Raw genomic sequence first — 22,566 nt, 5'->3', positions numbered from 1 at the left:
TAGCTGAAGGATATTTTTTTCATGCTTTTTTTTTAAATCAGGGGTCATGACAGTGAAATATGCACATTTCAAGCACTTTTATTTTGAAATGCCACATCAGATTTGGATGAGACAGCGATTGGTGAACATCTGGGGTGATCTAGTGTCCTCCAGAACTGGTCTGGTATAATGATAGATAAAGGACATTTTTAATCATTTTTTTTAAATCATTGGTGATGACCGTGAAATATGCATATTTCAGGGGACTTTTATTTTAAAAGGTCACATCGGATTTGGACGGGACTAGTTTTGGTGGACAGCTGGGGACAGCTTGTGTCCTTACCTGCAGAAATGTTCCATATTTCACAAATTGTACTTTATTTTTTAATGCATCTCAAGATTCAAATGAACCATTCCACATTCTCTCAGAAGTGGACTAGCTGCATTATAACAGAGAGCCAATTTAATGTAACCGCCACCTTAGTTTTTGTCTGGATACGTTTTGATTGTAATACACATTTTCTGTTCATCGCTGCTGGCTCGTCACCCTAACGCGGTTCTTGCCAGACTTATGTGAAAAGTCTATTGTACAGCTAAGTACTCTGCATTTCACTTTAGAGATTAGCACGCTTCGCGACTTCTTGTTCGCCTCTGTGAAAACGCTACTTGTTTTAGTGGGGTCATTTATCCGTCACCACGGAGGAGAGGATCCGCAGTACGCAGCTCGTTGCTGCTGCTTTGCACGTGCTTAGATATAGTATAAATAAAACCTGTGCTGCTGCGGCGAAAGCTAGTTGAGTAGCCGTGAACAAAATGACTTCCAGGAGTACGGGCGACAGTGTGACGTAGACACAAAGCTTTTTTTTTTTTTTAACCAGATCGGTGCTGGATTGTGTGACCTGTTCACAGTGGCATGCCGCTGATGGTGAGCATTCGGGATAAGTGACCTTAAAAAAAACACACAGCTTTGACGATCTCAAAATCGCATTGTCTGAGATCGTGATTTCGTCCTAAAATCGTTCAACCCTACATTGATGTCAGTGAAAAAAAAATGGAAACCTTTGGTAGTTTTGATTTGTTTAATGTTAATTTTTGGGTGGCACGGTGATCGACTGGTTAGCACGTCCGCCAGAGACAGTTCAGAGGTCGTGGATTCGATCCCAGCTCCGGCCTACCTGTGTGGAGTTTGCATGTTCTCCCCGTGCCTGCCTGCGTGGGTTTTCTCCGGGTCCTCCGGTTTCCTCCCACATTCCAAAAACATGCATGGTAAGTTGATTGGACTCTCTAAATTGCCCCTTAGGTGTGATTGTGAGTGCGGATGATTGTTTATCCCTGTGTGCCGCCCTGCGATTGGCTGGCAACCACTTCAGGGTGTCCCCCGCCTACTGCCCGAAGACGGCTGGGATAGGCTCCAACACGCCCGCGACCCTTGTGAGGATAAGCGCTATCGATAATGGATGGATGGATGTTAATTTTCATCTCATGTTCTCTTCTCTACTTCGTTGAGGTAATTTATACTACATTTTCCCTCACAGTTGCACCAACATGTTTGCTTTGTTCCAAAAAAAAAAAAAAAATGTTTGCTTTGGGCTGTCTTCCTGAATCAAGTCTGCACTTGTGCGGGAAGAAGGTGGAAAACCCATTGCATGAGAAGGGAGGGGAGCAGACAAAACGATCATGATAGATTAAGCCTTATGATGTGTTTGTTTTAAGAATAATTGCTTTAATTGTAAGAACAAATATTAATCCATTTTATATGTTTGTTTGATATGCCCATGGAAATCTCTGATTTGTTGGTGTGAAATCTCACAAGTACATATATCTGCCATGAAAAACAAAAACCTGTTCAATAATTAACCTGTTTTATAGTTGAAGGCTTCACATTCTGATCGTGTAGTTTATGTATGTAGAGGTTTTATATTGGGGGTGTTAAATTATTGACTACTTCCTCATTTATAAATCACCAAAGTGCTTCCTCATTCTCACCAACCTGACCACATGATGACTGAATGAAAAGAGGTGTGAATAAGTGTAAATCCATCACTATTTCAGGAACAGCACAAGGAAAACACAGAGAAAAAGCTATGCGGATGCTCTGAGGAGTTTCTGGGCTGCATACAAGTGAATTGAGTCAAACTGGGATTAAACCAGGATTGCAGGAACTCGTAGAACGCGAAACGTTCAGGATCATGTCTGTGCCCCCCAGAGTGGTCCACAAGCGGAGGGCCCATATCACGGCTCTGCCTCTCTACTATTCAGGACACCTGCTCAAGAAACATTCCTACGAGATGGTAAGGGCAAATGATAAGAACTGATTTGGAAATAGGAATGCAGTGTGAAGCTCAGCTATCCTAATGTCTTCTATCATCTTCAGGATTTCAAGAAGTACTTCGCAGAGCTGCGTGGAGACACCTTGTTTCTGTACAAAGACGAAACGCAGGATACAGTGAGGCCAACTCTTTGCATTTTTCTTTATTTATTTATGATTGGCTAAAATCATCATTCAACAAGCGTAAATAAACCCATTTAAACACTGCTGCTCAATAATCATGATGATGGCAACTAGGGGCGCTGTTTTATGTATAGAACATTGAGTAGTCCCCAAAAAGAAACTAACGAGTCACAATTAATAAAACAGAAAGACAACTGCTAATTTGCCAGCTGCTACACCAAGAATGGGGCATCAACTATTGAAAACAACAGCAATTCAAACACAATAATAAAACAATACTTCCTTAAACTTATGTTTCCATGTGACAGTGAGATCCAACTTTAACTCGCGCTACTGCAAACAATTGCGTCAGATATAGGCAGTATTCTGAATCACTCTCTATCCACTATATAAAGGCCGATATAGTGAGTTTGGCATTTTGTTGTGCTGTCCGAATGTGTAGTGATTAGTGAGTACAGGTTATTAGGATGTCAAACTCATTTTTGTCTCAGGCCTCGTCATAGTCTCTCTCCCATGGTCTCAGGCCATTATGACTGTGAAATTAAAGCGAAAACAATATAACTACTTCATCATATTATTACATATACACAATTATCCCTGCACTTGATTGTTATGTATATCTATTTTTAACAACAAATTTAAGTTAAATCAATCATAGTGGCAAGTTAATATTTTAGTATGAGTAGTAGAAGTAGTAGAATTAGTAAAAAAAAAATTCTTGTAAAAACCGATGAAATTTTGGGTACAGATTTTCTGCCAAAATGAAAAGAAAAATCCTTTTATCCAGAAATATTAAATAAACTTTTTTTTTTTTTTGCTTTAGTGGGTCACCTTAAACGATGCGGCAGGCCGGATCTGACCCCCAGGCCTTGAGCTTGACACCTGTGCCTGATAAAGAATCAAACACATATTAACACAGATGGACAATAAGTGATTTGATTGTATTCATTCTGTAAAATACACTCATGTTAAAACAGTATATTAATAGTAGGGCTGGAAAAAAATATCTTATCGCGATGTATGGTGATGTTTTTTATGGCAATACCAAGTATCAATATGTTGATGAAGTATAGATACTTTAGATACCTTATGTTGTTTTACATGTTCTATAACATACTTTTGGAACATTTGAGGTCCTTAAAGTTGAGCTTTGTGAATGGAGTTTTATTTATTCCACTCCTGTGTATTAGGAACAGTTACTGGAACAGTTTATGCACTTTTCAATCATGACACTTGAACAAATGTCAAATGGCACTTAAGTTAAAACTTTGCAAACAAATGCCTCAGTTTTTTTTAATATATATTTTTATATTATTTAAGTGTCGCAATACGTATCGGATCGCAACCCAAGTATCGGGATCCATATCGGATTGGGACAAAAGTGTATCATCCCAGCCCTAATTAATAGTATTACAGTTTATTTATTTGTTCAATATTTGTGATATACAGGTAGGCTCTACCAGCTGATCTGGTATGTTGAATTTATGGGACAGCAATGACGTAAATTAATGGTGCAACTGAGTAATATTCCAAAACTATTCTATATCTCACTACTACCTCGAAACTCAATGAATTTATCAAATGCCAACAATTACAAAAAATAAAACAACGTGAGATTCCTAACATGAAGTATTTCTTAATAAAGCGTGTTCTACTTAATAACCTTTCACCACAATCCGATTCTGAAAGCCACGAACAGTGACGTGAAGTCTTGAGTGGGCATGTAGACGACCGAAGGACGATCTTCGCAAAAGTAGCGGTAATGTTCATTATGACAGCAGCCAGGGGGTGGCAAACATAGATGCAAAGAAATATGTTACAGAAATAGTGTAACGAATTGGGTTATCTGTGTTGTGGTCGAATATGTGTCTTGCCAAATTGTGTTATTTCCGAGGTTATTGAATGCATCGTGCGGCTCGCTTGATGGGAAGGCGTGCGAACGAGAGGAGCGGAGGACGAACAGGAGAGCTTGACTGGACGGTTTTGTACTGTATTGGCGCCGGCGTCGTCCGACAGTAGCCGGTTGGACTAATAAAATGTGATAATTAAACTACGTCTGTGTTCTTGGAAGACGCTACAGTATATTTCAAAGCGCGACGTCATCAGCAGGCGCGAAGGACCCGATCACTTCTGCTACCCACACCGGCTTGCTGCGGGCGGGATCTAATAATAAAGAAATATCATCCCAGGGGCCGTAGAAAACCTTCTCGCGGGCCGGATGTGGCCCGCGGGCTTTGACATTGACATTTGTGGTCTAGGGTGTATCTCGCCTCCTGCCCAAAGTCAAAGGCTTCAGCTCACCCATGACCCTGAATGGAAATAGAAATAGAAAATGAAAAGATGGATGGATGAATACAATGGCATTATGTCTAATTATCAATTAAGTGAAGTCATTTTAATGAAGTCTTTCCTCTGTCAGTACACAGAGAAGCTGAATCTGCTGCAGCTGAGGTCCATGCAGTTAGCGTCTCCGTATAAAAGGAAGATGCCCACCATCTTCACCCTCATGATGCACACAGATGAGGTCCACTTGAAGGTGTTCTGCAGTTCAAAAACTAGGCTGTGATGCGATGTGATAACTGCAATTTATTCGATGAGATCGACATTCATCTATCTATTTTGGGGCTCTACAGATGGACAACCCTGATACAGGAGAAGAATGGAGGGGTTACATCATGACCATGGTCAAAGTGAGCTAACGAACACTTTTAGACGCTCTAATACAGGGAAACATTTTAAGAACCCAGCAAGCCATAAGAAAAATGTGAAAACATTTGAGCTTTTTTCAGAAGCACTATACTTAAAAAAAAAACAAATTACTGTTGGTATAGTATTAATGCATATGATGCAATAATCAAACCATTGTTCGCAATTTCACATTATGGGCACCATCTATTACTGTAGCTAGGGTGGATGGGCAGATTGATGAACAATGGGTGGATGGAAAGATAGGATGGATGGACAGAGTGAGAATGAAAGAAAGAAAGAAAAAAAAACAGAACGAAAGAGAAAAAAGAAAGAAATACACAGTGGGAATTGTGGAGTTCTCCTTTAATAACGTAATCACTGGCAGCATGACAGGAAATAACATGCAGTGCACCGAAACTAGGAAGCATTCGTACATCTGGTGAACAATTAACTAACCCATTTAAAGACAAACTTGCTTTGAGTTTTTGTTTTAGTGTGCGGGCGATTTCCATTTCAATGAGACACTAGTTCCCTATAAGTACTTTCTTTGTCATAAACAGGATGAAGGATTAGGTATAGTTATCCATCCATTTTCTATTCTTTTCTGAGAGTAAAGTAATTCCATTTCACCCTGTAGAAAGAGATTCCCAGTCAGCTGGAGCTCCTGCCGGGCCAAAGGTTGTTGCTTGAAGATGCTCTGGCCCAGGAGAAGATGAGAAGCTCCAAAGTGGAGAAACCCCCACTCCCACCTCGACCGGCCCATCTTCTTGGGGCCTCAGCATCTGTCCCTCCACATAAGGACACGCCTAACCACAGCAGGCCAGAGATGTTACCGTGACTACAATTTCTTTATTTATATTGTTTTTATTTTTCCCCAACCATTAAATGTTTTCTCTGCTTCTTTCAGGTGTTTCTTCAATGTGACTCGACAGGAAGCTGAGCAGATGTTGAGGCAAAACCCGCAGTATGGAGGCATCATCCTCCGCCCGTCCACCATAGCCAACAACTATGCCCTCACCCTAAGACAGGTCACAGCCCAGTATGTGACTGATTCTCATTAATAATCACTTTGTCAGATTCAAGATCCAAAATTGCTAAGAATATACCGGTGTAATAGTGTGTAGAAAAACCTCTAATATTGTTCTGAGCTTTAGTTGATCTTTTTGGTGAACAAGTTTTACTAGGCATTACAGTAATGATAACTGGTTGTGTTTTAGGGGGCCTGTCATGAAGAACTACAGGCTGATTTGCACCAAGTCAGGATTTATCATCCAATTGGAAACAGCAGTATGTTCTTCTTGCTCTCACATCATTACACTCATTTATTATAATACAAATTCAACCACAGGCGGCACGGTGGTCGACTGGTTAGCACGTCCGCCTCACAGTTCAGAGGTCGTGGGTTCGATCCCGGCCCCGTCCTCCCTGTGTGGAGTTTGCATGTTCTCCCCGTGCTTGCGTGGGTTTTCTCCGGGTACTCCGTTTTCCCCCAACATTCCAAAAACATGCATGGTAAGTTGATTGGACTCTCTAAAATTGCCCCTAGGTGTGATTGTGAGTGCGGATGTTTGTCTCTGTGTGCCCTGCAATTGGCTGGCAACCGATTCAGGGTGTCCCCTGCTTACTGCCCGAAGACAGCTGGGATAGGCTCCAGCACGCCCGGCGACCCTTGTGAAGATAAGCGGTATGGATAATGGATGGATGGATGGATGGAAATTCAACCACAGTGAGTTTAGCATACATGGATACTCAGGCAGCACTTTATTAGGAACACATGCTCAACCCAGGAGTTACATCCAAGAGCTGTATGATCAATTCTGCCTTTACACAAAGATAATCAAATTCAAATATAAAAGATCACAATTGTTTTTGTGAATACAGTCGTAATGAATCACCTGACAGCAGTGTGTAATATTTTTCCCCTCACGAAAAAATGTTATCAAAATATCAGAAACAGCTCGGAGAATGCAGTGCAATTCTGCACCACTGCAAACTTCAACCACAATACTAAATAATTAGATAACAGTAATATTATATGCTCTGACACTGTCGACACAGCACTGTGGTTAAGGACATTTTTGATCTGCTTTACACAGTCTGTTTCCCTTCAGGTGACAGTCTCTTCCCTGCGGGAGGTACTTGAATATTTTCTAGAGAAGACAGAATACAGCCTTCATCCTTACATGCCGGGTGACATCTACGACACTCGCCTCGGTGAGCACAGAATGTGATCAGTGATAAGTTGTAACCCTCTTAAACTATTGTCTCAACTGAAATCCTTTCACATATCATACTGAAAATGTGCTCATAATTTTCGAAAATGCTTATTATATGAGCACATTTCAGTATTGCGTGTAATTATTTCAGTAGTGTGTATGTCCCCTCCATGAGCCATCACCTTATCGTCGTGGAGGGGGTTGAGTGTCCCAATGATCCTAGGAGCAAAGTTGTCTGGGGCTTTATGCCCCTGGCAGGGTCAGCCATGGCAAACAGGTCCTAGGTGAGGGACCAGACCAAACACGGCTCAAAAGACCTCTATGATGATTAAAACTACTGGAAAAATGTTTTCCCTTGCCCGGATGCGGGTTACTGGAGCCTCCCTCTGGAGCCAGGCCTGGAAGTGGGGCTCGAAGACGAGTGTCTTGTGGGCGAGCCCGCACCCATGTGCCCCAGTCGGGCTTAGCCCAAAAGGACAATGTGGGTCAACCTTCCAATGGGCTCACCACCTGTGGGAGGGGCCAAAGGGGTCGGGTGCAAAGAGAGCTTGGTAGCGGGCAAAGGCGGGGACCTTGGAGGTCCGATCTCCACCTACAGAAGCTGGCTCTAGGGACATGGAATGTCACCTCTCTAGCAGGGAAAGAGCCTGAGCTGGCATGTCAGGCAGAGAAGTTCCCACGAGATAGTCGGACTCGCCTCCACACACAGCTTGAGCTCTGGTATCAGTCCTCTCAAGAGGGGTTGGACTCTTTTCCACTCTGGGGTTTCCCACGGTAAGAGATGTAGAGCAGGTGTGGGCATACTTGTTGGCCCCCAGCTTAGCGCCTGTACATTGGTGTTCACTTCGGCGGACGAGAGGGGAGCCACCCTTGGCCTTCGGGTGGGGGGACGGGTCCTGACTGTTGTTTGTGCTTATGCACTAAACAGCAGTTCAGAGTACCCACCCTTTATGGAGTCCTTGGAGTGAGCGCTGGAGAGTGCTCCTTCTGGTGACTCCATTTTGCTGGGGGACTTCAATGCTCACGTGGGCAATGACAGTGAGACCTGGAGGGGCGTGATTGGCAGGAACGGCCCGGCCCCCCTGATCAGAACCCGAGCGGTGTTCTGTTACTGGACTTCTGCCTGTCATAGCGGCAACCCCCGAACCTGTTGGTGGACACCAGCGGTGAGGGATGCCGTCAAGCGGAAGGAGTCCTATCGGTTCTTTTTGACCTGTGGGACTCCACAGGCAGCTGATGGGTACCGGCTGGCCAAGCGGAATGCAACCTTGGTGGTCACCAAAGCAAAAATTCGGACGTGGGAGGAGTTTGGCGAGGCCATGGAAAATAACTTCCGGACGGCTTCGAAGAAATTCTGGTCCACCAATACTTGAGCCAGAGTTCATGAGCAAGCAGAGGAATAATCCGACCACAGACAAACAACTTGGCAGTCCTTTAGCACTTGGCTAATTGCAATGAGCTGCAGGTGTGCTGCTGGATCTAACTGCCCACTACTCCGGCTAGAAGGAGGGGAAAAAAACACGGAACAGGGACATGAAATTGTCAACACTGTACAGTATACTGTATAGTGAGTGGGGCTGGAGTGGTGCTGACCTCAACACGGGACGTCGTGAATCCGTGTAGCGAATACTTCGAAAACCTCCTCAATTCCACCGGAGGGTGTGTTCCAATTATAGGGGGATCACACTCCTCAGCCTCCCTGGTAAGGTCTATTCAGGGGTGCTAGAGATGAGGGCCCATCAAGATGTTGAATCTCAGATTCAGGAGGAGCGGTATGGTTTTCGTCCTGGCTGTGGAACAGTGGACCAGCTCTACAGTCTCGGCACTGTATTCGAGGGTGCATGGGAGTTCACACAACCAGTCTACAGATGTTTTGTGGACTTGGAAAAGGTGTTCGACCATGTATTCCTTGTGGAGGGAGTATGGGGTATCAGCCCCGCTAGTACGGATGGTTCGATCCCTGTACGACCGATGTCAGAGTTTGGTCTGCATTGCCGCCAGTAAGTCGGATTCGTTTCCAGTGAGGGTTGGACACCGCCAAGGCTGCCCTTTGTCACCAATTCTGTTCATAACTTTTATGGACAGAATTTCTAGGCGCAGCCTAGGACTTGAGGGCGTTCGGTTGGGTGGTCCCAGTTTTACATTTCTGCTTTGTGCAGATGTTGTGGTAGTGTTGGCTTCTTCAAGCCACGATCATCAACTCTCAGTTCGCAGCTGAGTGTGAAGCAGTTGGGATGAAAATCAGCACCTCCAAATCTGAGACTTTGATCCTCAGTTGGAAAAGGGTGGAGTGCCCTCTCCAGGTTGGGGATGACATCCTGCCCCAAGTGGAGGAGTTCAAGTATCTTGGTCTTATTCAAGAGTGAGGGGGGAATGGAGCAGGGGATCGGCAGCCAGATCGGTGCAGCGTCTGCAGTCGTGCGGACTCTGTACTGGTCCGTCATCGTGAAGAGGGAGCTGAGCCAGCTCTCAATTTACCGGTCGATCTACATTCCTATTCTCACCTATGATCACGATCTGTGGGTCGTGATAGAAAGAATAAGATCCCCATACAAGAGGCTAAAATGAGATTCCTCTGCAGGGTGTCTGAGCTCTCCCTTAGAGATAAGGTGAGAAGCTTGGTCATACGGGAGGGGCTCAGAGTCGAGCCACTGCACCTCTGCATTGAGAGGAGCGGAGAGGAGGCTCGGGCATCTTGTCAGGATGCCACCTGGACGCCTCCCTGGTGAGGTGTTTCAGGCATGTCCCACTGGGAGGAGGCCCCAAGGATGACCTAGGACTTGCTGGAGAGACTATGTCTCCCAGCTGGCTAGGGAACGCCTCAAAATCCCCCAGGAGGAGCTGGTTCATGTGGCTGGGGAGAGGGAAGTCTGGGCTTCCTGCTTAAGATGCTGCCCCTGCGACCTGACCTCGGATAAGCGGAAGACAATGGATGGATGGATGGCTAGTGTGTATGTGAGAGCGTTTCAATAGCGAATGCAAGAAAAATAAAAGTGAGAACTCTTCCTTGAATTACGTCCTGACAGCATCTCGTACTTACAGAGGTGACACCTCCCGAGTGCATCACTTCTCCACAGAAAAATTTACCCAAGGCACAAGTGGTTCCTGTGTTGCGATCACAGACCAATCCTGGGGAAGGTGAATATGTGATCCCTGAAGATCACTACTTGAATAAAGGTGCGAATAAAAATGTGCCCAAATATTACCATAATTGTTTTGTGTCAAAATGAACTGAAAATCTAAATTATTGTCGAATAGTTCAGATGGTTGAAGACCTGTGGCAACGACAGCGGAGGAACTGCACTAAGAGCGAGCGCACCATGAAAACCCTCACGGGCACAGCACCATTTCACATGCAAAGTACGTCCATGTGAGACATTTATTATATTGTTTGTATTTATTTTGTCATGAGAGAATGTACTCTTTCCTTGAGAATGTCTTGCCTGGAGCTACAGTATTTGTTTTAGGACTACAGGAGATCACTGCAATGAAATCCAATCTGTCGCCCATTATCCTACCTGCTGTTTTTTTAAGATAATAGAATTTTAAATACTATACTGTAGTTCAATAGCAAGCTAAAAAAAGTGGGTTTATTATACAATATGCCACTTCATTGAGATGATACAAGCTAAAGTGGACTCTTAAAGCCAGAATACATATTACTAATGGTCAGAGCTGGGCATTTTATTAAAAATTGAGCGTCCGTTTTTCGTCATCCGTCTGCAGCGTGGGCACCCTTCCGTTGTCCATCATTCGCCTTTTTTGGGGGCTGAACGGGGGGTTTGAGTACCCGCCTATTGGCCAGTCCGCCTCTGATGGGCTTCCGTTAGCAATTCCGACTGCAAACTTCAATGGCACCCCATCCCCCACGATTTCAACAGTGACTCTCTGGGCCATGGAAGCATGTTCACAGCCTGGTCCCTCACTCAAATCTGTCCCCCAAGCAACAACAGTTCACTATTGTTCCTGGCAGCGCTTGAGGCCTTGGCCCGAAAAATAGACTAAAGACAGACTACAGATGAAAGACAGATTAAATACATGGGCTTCCGACTATACTTAGTCCATCTATTTTAAAATTTTACCCGTCATTCATCAACCGTCAGCAAAACGGGCGTTCTTCATAGGCGGATAGACGGGCCGCTCTGTCACAGATGGAATGCCCAACTCTGCTAATGATGATTGTTATGTACACAGGAGTAACTTTCAAAAAAAAAAAAACATTTTTTTTTTTTTATAATTTCATTATTTAATTTTCACACAAATACAAGCAAGTCAAATGTTTCAAAGGTTCTAATATTCCTATATGTTGTTTTATTATGGTTTTCTTCATATGGTGCCATGGATCATGTTATAGGTTTAAAGAATTAAGACCGTTCATCACTCTTTAAAGACAGCAAGACTCAGCAAAATATATAATTATTAAAAACCAAAAAATAACCTTCCCTTTCGCCTCCTCCATTGTCATGTGATTCAGAGTACTAGTTTGCACATTTGTCACTCTTGTTTTTCACACTTTTTAGGGACATTAATCAGATAAAGAAATAAATAAATCATCTGTAATAACTTAGCATCTCTGGGTTTAAAAAATAAAACTAAAATCAGAATAAATTAGGAGTGTGTGGCCCCCAACAAAGACCCGCCTCTCTATTTAAGTGGCATTACTTCTCGGTGAGTGATAGTTGCAGGATCCTCTCTAGCTCCTCCTCTTCCTCTTTTCGCTTCCTGTGAAATGTTAGCGAATCATCAGATTAAATAAAATGATGCAAATTTGATATTGATCTACCAAGACATCTACACGGGGGCAGTCTAAGGTGTTAATCACATTCTAGATCCAGACTACAGTAAACCCCAGTTGTTTTGTAGGTGACAGGGACAGAGCCCTGCTGGTAATAGCGAAAACAACAAAAGGTTTAGCACTGCCTATAACAGCGGATCCCCCACAGTTTCTCAGGCGAGATGCATTACTCCAACATACAGTGGTGCCTTGAGATACCAGTGACACAACTTAAGTTTTGTAAGATACGAGCCATTGTTTAGACGATTTATTTGACTTAAAGTGGAAGTCAACGCAAACATATTTTTTTCAAGAATATGTTCTATGCAAGCCCACTAGTTGAAGCAGGGCATTGTGATAAATATTGCGTTTGTGAAATAAGTGTTAATCCACTTGGTTTTAGCCATCTCTGGGGGCGGCCATTTTGTCTTCTGTCGACTGAAAATGACAATCACAACTGCTCACAACGACCAATCACGGCTCAGATTCAGAAAACAGGTCAGCCGTGATTGGTCGTTGTGAGCAGTTGTGATGTCATTTTCAGTTGACAGAAGACAAAATGGCCGCCCCCAGAGATGGCTAACGAGTGCATTTTGCTGCTTAACTTATATTCCACAAATGCAAAATTAATCAGAATGCCGTGTTTCAACTAGTGGGCCTGCATAGAACATATTCTTGAAAAAAAAATATTTTTGGGTTGACTTCCGCTTGAAGTAAAAAAATTGAGACATTGCGCTCAGTTCACAACAAGCAGAAGTTTGGCAGACAGGGAACAATTATTCTTTTTTTTTTTTTTTTTTTTTTTTTAAAAAGGCTCTTCAAGCTGTTTATTGCCACTCCCAGCTGAGCTGTTTACTGTCAACTTAAACATAAAACAAAGAAAATGACATGTTCTGTATTTAAAATATTAACATAGCTTTGCCTTAGCCATGTCCGCTTATCTTAATGCTAAAACAATTCAAAACGCCATTGAGTGAATAGCATCAGTGTTGTGTTGTTACAACCTTTTGGGAACAGACATTTGAACTGAAATGCTGAAGCAAGTCATGTATACAGATAATATAACAATACTCACAGCCATATATTCTCTATCCTCTGCAAAGTAAGACTATTACCGCAGTTTACTGAGGAGCTGTGACTGTCGTCATGTCCACTTTTATTTCTTTACTTTAAAATGTTTTTAAAGTTTTCTGCTAATGTGTTTAAATGATGTCATTTTGTTAGCTACTTTTGTTTTCTCTGCTTTGCTTTGAAATGGTAACGTTTGTGTTTGTAAATGCTTGTAAGCGGTTGCCTTTGCTTGTGTGAAGCACATTGAGTTGCCTTGTGGATGAAATGTGCTATGTGAATAAAACCGCCTTGCATTATGCTGCTCCCAGGTGGCTAAGAGGTGCACACCACAAGGAGCAGCACAATATTCCCATTGAATTTAAGCAAAAGATGTGGCAAAAAGGTTTAGTGCTTAACTCTTTACATTAAGTACTGTATGTCATTACTGTATGTTTTTATAAAGCACAATATTATACAATCATATTTTTCTTTATTATTATTTAGCTTTCTGGTGGGGATGGCCGGAATGAATGAATTAATGACATTGCTATTAATTTCAATTGGAAAAGATTATTTGAGAAACAAGTGTTTTGAACACCAAGTGTGATGAAGGAACACATTTTAACTCAAGGCCACTGTACCGCTTCGGTGATGCCAATTACATCATTCCTATTAGCCAGGACTTTTGCACCATCTTGTGGCATTTTAGAGCATTATAGAAAGAGCACAAAATGCGAAAGTTATTTTTCAGCAAAGAGTTGAAAATTACACAGACAAAAACTTGAGCACATTAATTCATGAAAAGCGATGGGCTCACTATAACTATGTGTACTAGTAGAAAAGTGAGCAAACTTAATTAACGGCAATGATAACCGGCTAAAAGCTAAAAGCTCTCTTCCTAAAGGACAACCTCACCTGTCTATTTCCTCCTGCTCACGGCACGACAGCTCCATGGCCATGCGCAGCTGCTCATCGAAGCTGCTCACCCCACCAAAGTGTCCCGATGATGGTGGCTCGATCGCTGTGCTGTAGGAGAGAGGGTAAATGGTGGTGGGGTTCAACGGGGAGTCTGGTGGGGGCTGGCTGGGGTCCTGCGCGTCATCTTCCCCTCTGCTAGCCAACGAGATAGACAAAGACTCCTGAATGGCCCTGTTCAAAAGAGGTAGAAATAGGGAGGAAAGAGAGAAAGGCATCACTGCTCGGCCTCAGTAGAGGATGGCTGGGAGTAGTAGCTGCTCCCTGAGTGGGTTGAAAGGAAGCGCTAATCACAGAGTTCTATTCACAGATGCTTAATTACATGACTTAATTCCTTTCTTCCACCAAATTAGGCAGATACCATCATGATTTTAGAAAATGGACTTCCGCATTGGCTAGCCTGACAAAAGGTCAGCTCACCTCTCCAGCTGAGTATCTTCCTCATACAGGGGAGACTGGGGTCCTGGACGACTGTTGGTCAGGGCCTCCCAGATGGTCACCTAAAAAAATTAAACGGTAAGAATGTCAATGATGAAGGCTAAACTGTGACAAACAATATGCTACAAACCTCTAGTCAATGAACATGTCACCAGATACCACAAGAATTTAGCAGGATTTCCTTTAAAAGTAACAGTAACAATGAGACAATTATCCTTCCAACCATTGCTTGTCCTCGTTAGCATAGGTGGCTATTTTACTAAAGTTTGCCAGTCAGTCTGGATTACGAGGAAAACTTGACGACCACACAAGCACGCTAAGCAAAAGCTTAAACACACACACACTCAGAAAACAGTCGCCAAGTTGAAGCAACAAATATAAACGTACGCACGCACACACATACACTCGGTACCTTAGCGAGCAAGTCAAACGTGACATCCTGGATGATCGGTTAACATTCAGTTTACACGTTTGTAGTCCGCCTCATTCATAACTAGCCTGTATTCTCGAGGCATGTTGCACAAACTACGACAATTTATTAGTTGACGCCAGAATACACCCAAACATGAATAAAGACACGTACATACCACAGCGATGAATGAGTGGGAAAATGCACTTTTCGGGAAATTGTTGTTTTGTTATTCAACTTTATTCTGAATACGTTGGGCAATGTATGAGAATTGGTGCATGGAGCATGGTACATCATAAAATGTAACTGTAATTACACAGGGATATGCAACTTCTCAAAGTGTATTTCTAGTTTACTCTAGGAGGACAACATTGTGAAAATGAAAGCGGCGATAAACTGAAGCGGTGACTGAGGTTGTGTCCTAACCTGGTCGCTCTCCGTGCCAGCGTCCAAAAGGCTCTGCTGGATGGCGAACTGCAGCAGGTTGTCATCCTCATCTCTCATTGGCTCGCTGCGCCCTGGTCCGAGGGTGGTGTAGTCCGCCGGGGGCTCAAACACCGAGGGGTCCACCTCGCAGTGGAAGGGAGCGGCCGACTGCCCTGTGATGACAGTTGACAACAAAATGGAGATGATTACTACATGCAGGGGAGAGAGAAACGCAGAAGCTTTGCGGAAGCGAATATAGAGAGTATATAGTATAAAGTAGAGAGAAAATAAGCATCTTGAGTTAACTGAGCATTGGGAACGAGTGCCATAAAGACAGCCATCTCTGCAGTGTGACTCCCGTCCCTCTGTTGTTTGTCTGGTGACCGACTCCCATCATCGCTGAACGGACGACAGGACAGCAAGTCCAGCCATGAAGCGACATCCCCTCATGGACTTATAAGTCCGTGCATCCTCTGTGTCTCCCCAACACGTAACAAACTGGTTTTGAAAGGCTGCACTACTGTATGGTTAAGTTTGTCGGCAAATTAACCTCGTGTGACAATGAGAAACAGGGGTTCTGGGACGCTACTTTTTAAGTAGCTAACTAGCTGCGTTTGGCATATTTTGAAGGGGGAAAAAAGCATCTACTGTTGTTTAAGGTAAGTAAAGGTCTTTTAAAAATTAATCTGTGTAACCTCTTTCTTTGCAAATATCCCATGTTATAACGTGGAGACACGCGGCCATTGATCCAAAGCGGTCAATGTATGTACACATGAGTTTTTATGGTTAAATTTAGCCATTGTGGCTTTTAATCAGGTATGTTTTGTAGTCCGGAAAGTCTGGTATTGATTTTCTTACCTATTTAAAATAAGACAAACAATTCCATTGATGAAAGATAGAATTAAAAACAGTAAGTAAAAGATACAAATTAAGTATCACAACAATCAAGAGAAACAATACCGTTCAAAAAATCTGGTAGTAAAACACACTTTCGCGCTCCAAATTTCCTCTTCGTCGCATGTAACTGTGGCACAAATCCAAATCCTGACAGAAGTGGATTTTTAATCTTCAGAGTAATCGTCACTAAACCACGTCTGTCAGTGACGGACCTCTTAGTCCCTTACTGACGGACACCAGTTTTGCTGAAGTTTGATTTTTTTGGGTGGGGTTGGGTAGGACGAACTGACGGACCGATGGACTTACCAATTGATTACAATTAGGTTCGGCTTGAAAAATGACGGACAGGTACCCAGGCCACTGATGGATGACGAATTACGGACCAGCAAAATTTTGTAAAATGCCCACCCCTGCTATTTCACACTATGAACCTACGAGATGTGTAATTCTTTTATTAACTAAATGCATCTTGTATGAAAAATGAGTTTGAAATCACGGAATAGAGTTTTAATTTTTGTAAACTATATGCACCAATATAAAGTGATTTGACTACCACTGACTTGAACTGAAAACGATGACAAAAACATATGTTGTGGTTGTGTGATTCAGACAGATACGGCGGTGTGAATTAATAGCTACCTGCTTCTTCTGAGCTCTCTGGTTTGTGAACCGTCACAGAGCTCACTGGCTCGTCACAGCCGCACAAGTTACTGAAGGTCACTCTGGCATTCAGCACGTGAAACAGCGGAATCTCTGAAGAACAGAGGCAATTCAATGAGAAAAGCAAATGAGGTAAATGATGACCAGCCCCCAAATGGGACTTCACTCTCACCTATTTTGACTGGAAAACCCGGAGGCAAGCGTAACGTGATGAAGTCACGCAACTTAGCAAAGTGAGCGTTGGAGATGGCCATAAGGTCGATGATCGGCGTCACCTGTTCGGCCAGCGACAGAGGGTGAGTCTCACTCAACCACAGATTCGCCTTGAACCTGGAGATGACGCAGACATAACAAATCTTGCGTTCCCTCATGTATGGTCACATCTTGTTGCCATGGCTCAGTCATACCTCTGCACTTTGCTGGTGAGCTCGATGGGACGTCCAATGTCCCGGCCGTTGAGGTTGAACTCTGGATTGAAGTATTCTTCAGCCGTGATGGCCGTGGGGTTGTGTGGACTGGCGCACTCGGACACGTTACTCTACACGAACATATGGGTGACACTGAAATGTGAATTTGTGCGACAGACAGCAAGATGTCTGTGTACTCGTGTTGGTTCTATACCGCAGTCAAAAACGGATTTTAGCTTAATCCAAGACTCTAAATCTGTTTAAAGGTGCAAATCCAAGTGTTGTATTGGATCGTGTGCACATTTAACATGTTCAATATAATAGAGGGTAAAAACGGTTTTTCAGTCCCTCTCAGGGACTAATAAAGTGTTATTCTCTTCAAGAAGGCGACATGTGGTGTAGGTGGGATGATTTGATTCAGTGGTGCTTACCCCATTGTGAGCTGTGTGTTGTTCAGCTATTCCCAGGAAGGACTGCAGAGGAGTTTTGGAGCCTGAATGGAATATATTGCATAAAGTGAAAGGGACATAATGTGTTTTACAGTTTAAGGTTTGGATAATGTACTTTTGGGTTTGGTCGGACATGAAATTGCTCTGTGAGCTCACCTTTGCTCCGGGACTTATCCTGGTCTGATAGATGCTCCGTTCTTGACCGAGTTACCAGCTCCACATTGGACGCACTGTAAACCTTGAACACCAACACAAAGTGTTATTTCCAAATAGAAAATATTCACAGCAGACACTAGACAATCTAACTTGAAATAGCAGTGTGTACCGTTGGAGACCAACAAGAAGAAAATAAGTTCAGCAGATCATATTTTGGGTTCAAAAATACACTACAGTATCTTGATATAAAATTACTTTTCTGAGTTATCTATAAAAAAATAAGTCATAAGTCTCACCTTGGCTTCATATCCACTGACCATTTCACTCTTCTCCGAACGCCAGCCCCAAATTCCAGACTTGTTCCTAAAATGAAAAGTACACATATGGGTCACAACCAGCCTGTTTTATGTACAGTGGAAACTTGACTTACGAACGACACTGTTTACAAACAATTTGCGTTATGTACAAAATTTTGGTTGGAAAAATGACCTTTACTTGTATATGTACTATTTTTTATATAAAAACAGTCTTGGCATGGACTAGCGGCTGGATCCATTTTGTGCGTCTTCTTGGGCTGCGTAACCTTTATTAGTAATGTGCATAACACATTGTTGTCAAGTACTGAAAAATAGTAGTATCCCTCCGCGGCGGAAACCCATTGCATATGTAGGCAGACATACAGCCTCCGCATCCTCTATCATCCAATCACAAATTATTGCTGTGGTAGCCTAATAGAAGTCTCCAAATAATTGTATTTTAATCAGAAAATACTATCTACACTATCGTATATATTATTATTATTATTTATTTAACTGTAGCATCTCTTTAATTAAGCAATGGTAATGTCAGCGGAATCACATTAAAATAGCCATTCACACATGTTGTCCGGATGTTCCACCTAGGTACAATACATTTACCCAATCACAGATGACAGAAGCAGCCGTGTCCATGCCAAAGAAGCGCTGCCCTCTGTAAATAGAATGCGCTTGCTACTGATAACCGTGACAATTAAACAATTAGAAAATTAACAAAATAAATGTGCAGCAAATTGCAAAAATTGTGACATCTGACTGATTTTGGGGGGAAAGAAGAAGAGAGGTTTCCCTGGATCAGTAAGCCAAAATCAACAAATGAATAAGAAAAGAAACAGACAACGAAAAAAAAAACATTTGACTCAGAACACTCTTTTTCGATGGAAGAGCTGCAGTTCTCCTAACCACCACCTGCCCCCCCCCTTAAGATAATGAGCCATATACAGTGTTTTTTGGAAGTGTTTTATTCTTTATAATAGTGTGTTTTCACTTATTTCTAATTGCATTGTATTTATTTTTAACCACACACTGATTTAAAAAAAAAAAAAAGGTAGGTATAACTTAGTTTGAGGGCTGGAATGGATTGCAAGCACTTCCATTCATTTCGAAGGGAAAACATTCATTCGATTTTTGAATGTTTCAGGTTACAAACCAAATCACTAGACTTTACGCAATCAGGGTTTTTGGAATCAATTGGCGATCGGCGAGTTTTGGAAAAAAAAAGAAAAAAAAAAACAATCAGAAGATGGCACAATTTAACTAACTGAACAACTTATTTACTCTACACTCGACCCCTGCCAAAGCAAAAATACATTGGGAAAAAATGTAAACCCCCCCAAAAATCTTACACCATCATTTACAACATCTCCTTCTCTAACTTTAATGAAAAAAAATGCTTGAACATGATCGCCAGTCATTCTGGTGGCCAGGGCTTTTGCTCAAACTATTTGCTATCTTGCGTCAACAGCTGTAAACACGTCTTACTTTCTTACTAACTACAAGTTGCTCGTGTCACATTGTGCTATCGGTGTAAAGTCTAGAAATTACGTTCGTAACTTGAGGTTCCACTGTATTTAAATTCTACTTTGACCCATTCTTAAAGCTTACAACCTCTCATTATTTCACTTGGGGTAGAGACTGAAGGTTCAATGATCTAAAATTAAACAAATCAAAAGCATTTCCTCACTAACAATATCTATCCTCTGGTGGCTCTCACAACACAAAAGAGGGGTTTATTTTCAACATTACATGCGCCTTACCGCTCAAAGGCAATGTTGCGTGTGTTGAGGTGCGTTGAGACGATGGGCGACGTGAGTCTTTGCGCGGTGTTCTCCTGCGAAGGCTGCATGGCGGCCAGCAGGGATGGCGCGTCGCGTGGAGACAAGACAAGCGGCTCCGTGTACACCACCTGCTTCTCATGGTCCACCTCCATGACCACAGCCCCATTGTCTAGAAAGGAGAAGGGAGGGATGACATTAGAGCACCAAGGACTTGGTAGGGGAAGATATTGAGGTCACGGTCAGACTTTTGTCACACAAACCTCCACCCTTGAAGATATAGCTCCGTCGCCCTTTCAGCCAGGTCATGTGTTCAAAACCCAGGAGGGTTGTGTCCACGCGGAGACACGAACCACTCTTCCACACCCGGTACACGTCACTAGGGCACACCTTGGACACCAAAGGCACTAAGGGGGAATTGGTACAAGTCGTATTGGAACAAAGAAGACAGGAAGTGTGATGCACATAACAGCCATTACATTAGGAACACCTGCACAATCTAATAAGGTGAAATACAGGACCCACACAAGAAGAGAGGTTGTTTTAATTAAATGTAGAATGACACTATCATACTAAGAGGTGTTTAATATTGTGCATCTCTCATATATCTAAAAAAAAGTAAACAAATATATTGGATACAGCCCCCAGTAAGATGCAGTTCAATACCACAATAATATTGTTAAATTATTTGTTCTCTTACAGTGTCATTTAAAAACTTCATAGAAGCCTTAGTGCTGAAAAGATTAAAAAAGAAAAAACAGTCACCCCAACTGGTGAACTCCCACTTCATCTCCACATAGAAGTCCCGCGCCTGAAACAGACAAAGATGAAAACAGAAAGATCACTGATCACACAAGAAAAGAAAAAAAATCTCAAGGGATGCAAAAATGTCACAAAAAGTGGATACACAGGTTAATTATAATTTAGTGGAAGAACAATTAATTGCTGTGCCTATCACCATACTTCGTTAGCATAGATCGATGAACAAAGATAAATGATTGTAGTCAGAATAATTTTCCATCCCACAGCATACCCGATTGATCTCTATAGCAGGACACAATTTGGGAATAACTGAGCTCAATGATGTGTAATGTTGGATATTATTCTTGAATCAATTGTGAAAAAGCACAAGTTGCCGCTTCGGCAAGGTGAAGTATTTCTTTATATTATTGTTTTTTTTGTTTTGTTTTACCTGTCTTACCTGTCTTAATTTGCTCAGCAGCTCTGGGATGCCTGCCAGCCGCTCAGTTGCCCGTTTGAAGTCTCTGTACTGAAGCACCAGTTGGACCAGCTCAGGATCCCCAGTGCTCACTGCCTCCTGCAAAACTGAAACCCAAACAATGACTGTTCATCAGTGATGTTTTGTTTACCCCCTGCAAGAGAAAACGGGAGGCCACAACGGAGCACCCACTCGTCCAGCCTTGTGCGTTGCAGTGTGTCGGGTCTGCCGTGTATCTGAGTAGCACTCGGGTGGACTCCAGGTGGCCCAGGGACACTGCGAGCTCCAATGGTGTGCGCCCCCTCGGATCCACTCGCTCCAGGTCCTGCTGCGGTAGCACACACACACATACATGCAACAAGCAGCTTCAGCGCAATGCAGTACGACACTTTAAACAGAAAGATGCCAAACAAACCTACCTCTGCCTTTTGAATCTCCTGGTCGAGCTCCTGATACTGATTGTTCCACACCAGCAAATGCAAAGGAAACTCTTCCTGGGCCATGTCTGTCGCTCGCTCGCTTGACAGTATTTTTGATTAGTATTTTTTTTTCAAAAGCTTTTTGCGATGTGACTTAGCGACTTCTGGTGGCTAGCTAGTTGGTTAGCTAACAGGCTAGCTCTGACAAAGCAGCAGCAAAATACATAACCCAAAGACGAAAGGGGAGGGGAAAAAGGGTGCTTCGCTGGTAAAACTTGTAACGAAACAAATATATCCGCGTTGCTAACGCGAAGAAGTCAACGAACCTGAACGTCGTGTGTACCTTTTTAAATTAGTGGGCTGAGTTTCCTGGCGAACTCAGCCCACTAATTTGATGTAGCGGTGACGAACTAAGGGCTAGTGAGCTAGGCTAACGTGAATAACTGGCGCACAACTGTTTCATGCTCCACCTTTCCATTATGAAGGAAAAACACTTAAGGTGGGAAACACCTTCCATCGACGTCCGTTCATTATCTCCCCTTAAGTGAGTGGAATCCGGCCGATGTGGAAGCTTGCCACCCACATCCCTGGTGTATTCGCAGGACTTTGTTCAAATATGTGGCCTTTCCTCGAGTTGGACATCCACGACTCGTCCGGTGTTGGCGACAGCTGCTGCCGACCAAGCTCAACTCTTGTCCACTTGAAATCCAAGCGCATCACTTGTTAGTCTGCAGAATCGGTGTGACATCTTTGGGTGAAAGGCAACAGTACGGCAGATACTATTTTATTTATCTGTAGAGGCGTCGCTTCTCTTCCTGGTTATGGAGGGTGGAGCCGCCCATCAGCTGACTGGCTGCAGGTCA

The 22,566-nt window shown here is 43.0% G+C and overlaps 2 protein-coding genes across 6 annotated transcripts; one reads left to right on the top strand and one right to left on the bottom strand.

Moving 5' to 3' along the window:
• The first annotated feature begins 1,988 nt into the window (after nt 1-1,988).
• LOC147151891 (signal-transducing adaptor protein 1-like) lies at nt 1,989-12,462 on the top strand. Of its 3 annotated transcripts, none has more exons than XM_086020410.1 (10): nt 1,989-2,270; nt 2,354-2,425; nt 4,851-4,955; nt 5,065-5,121; nt 5,757-5,953; nt 6,027-6,158; nt 6,337-6,406; nt 7,231-7,333; nt 10,378-10,512; nt 10,594-12,462. In XM_086020410.1, exons 1-10 carry the CDS (start codon nt 2,169-2,171, stop codon nt 10,707-10,709), a joined length of 1,089 nt encoding a protein of 362 aa, XP_085876536.1. In that variant the 5' UTR covers nt 1,989-2,168; the 3' UTR covers nt 10,710-12,462. The 3 variants fall into 3 exon arrangements, with proteins under 3 accessions (XP_085876536.1, XP_085876545.1, XP_085876552.1); XM_086020419.1 differs by having other exon boundaries at nt 4,851-4,967; nt 5,757-5,938; XM_086020426.1 differs by lacking the exons at nt 1,989-2,270; nt 2,354-2,425 and having other exon boundaries at nt 4,278-4,967.
• ankrd13d (ankyrin repeat domain 13 family, member D) lies at nt 6,858-22,556 on the bottom strand. 3 transcript variants are annotated; one of them, XM_086020375.1, is made up of 16 exons: nt 21,704-22,556; nt 21,477-21,609; nt 21,267-21,391; nt 20,831-20,876; nt 20,329-20,472; nt 20,048-20,237; nt 18,273-18,339; nt 17,977-18,058; nt 17,803-17,864; nt 17,372-17,502; nt 17,137-17,294; nt 16,945-17,057; nt 15,408-15,590; nt 14,555-14,634; nt 14,075-14,308; nt 6,858-12,057 (listed from the first exon to the last, which is right to left on the bottom strand). In XM_086020375.1, the coding sequence occupies exons 1-16, from the start codon at nt 21,785-21,787 to the stop codon at nt 11,994-11,996; spliced, it is 1,896 nt and encodes a 631-aa protein (XP_085876501.1). In that variant the 5' UTR covers nt 21,788-22,556; the 3' UTR covers nt 6,858-11,993. The 3 variants fall into 3 exon arrangements, with proteins under 3 accessions (XP_085876501.1, XP_085876490.1, XP_085876510.1); XM_086020364.1 differs by having other exon boundaries at nt 21,477-21,612; nt 21,704-22,555; XM_086020384.1 differs by having other exon boundaries at nt 15,408-15,580; nt 16,944-17,057; nt 21,477-21,612; nt 21,704-22,554.
• Nucleotides 22,557-22,566: the final 10 nt, after the last annotated feature.

This window comes from Filicampus tigris, chromosome 2 (genome assembly GCF_054856515.1).
Source record: "Filicampus tigris isolate MCC_2025a chromosome 2, RoL_Ftig_1.0, whole genome shotgun sequence".
Taxonomy (NCBI): Eukaryota; Metazoa; Chordata; class Actinopteri; order Syngnathiformes; family Syngnathidae; genus Filicampus; species Filicampus tigris.
This window is presented reverse-complemented; position numbering and strand designations above follow the sequence as displayed.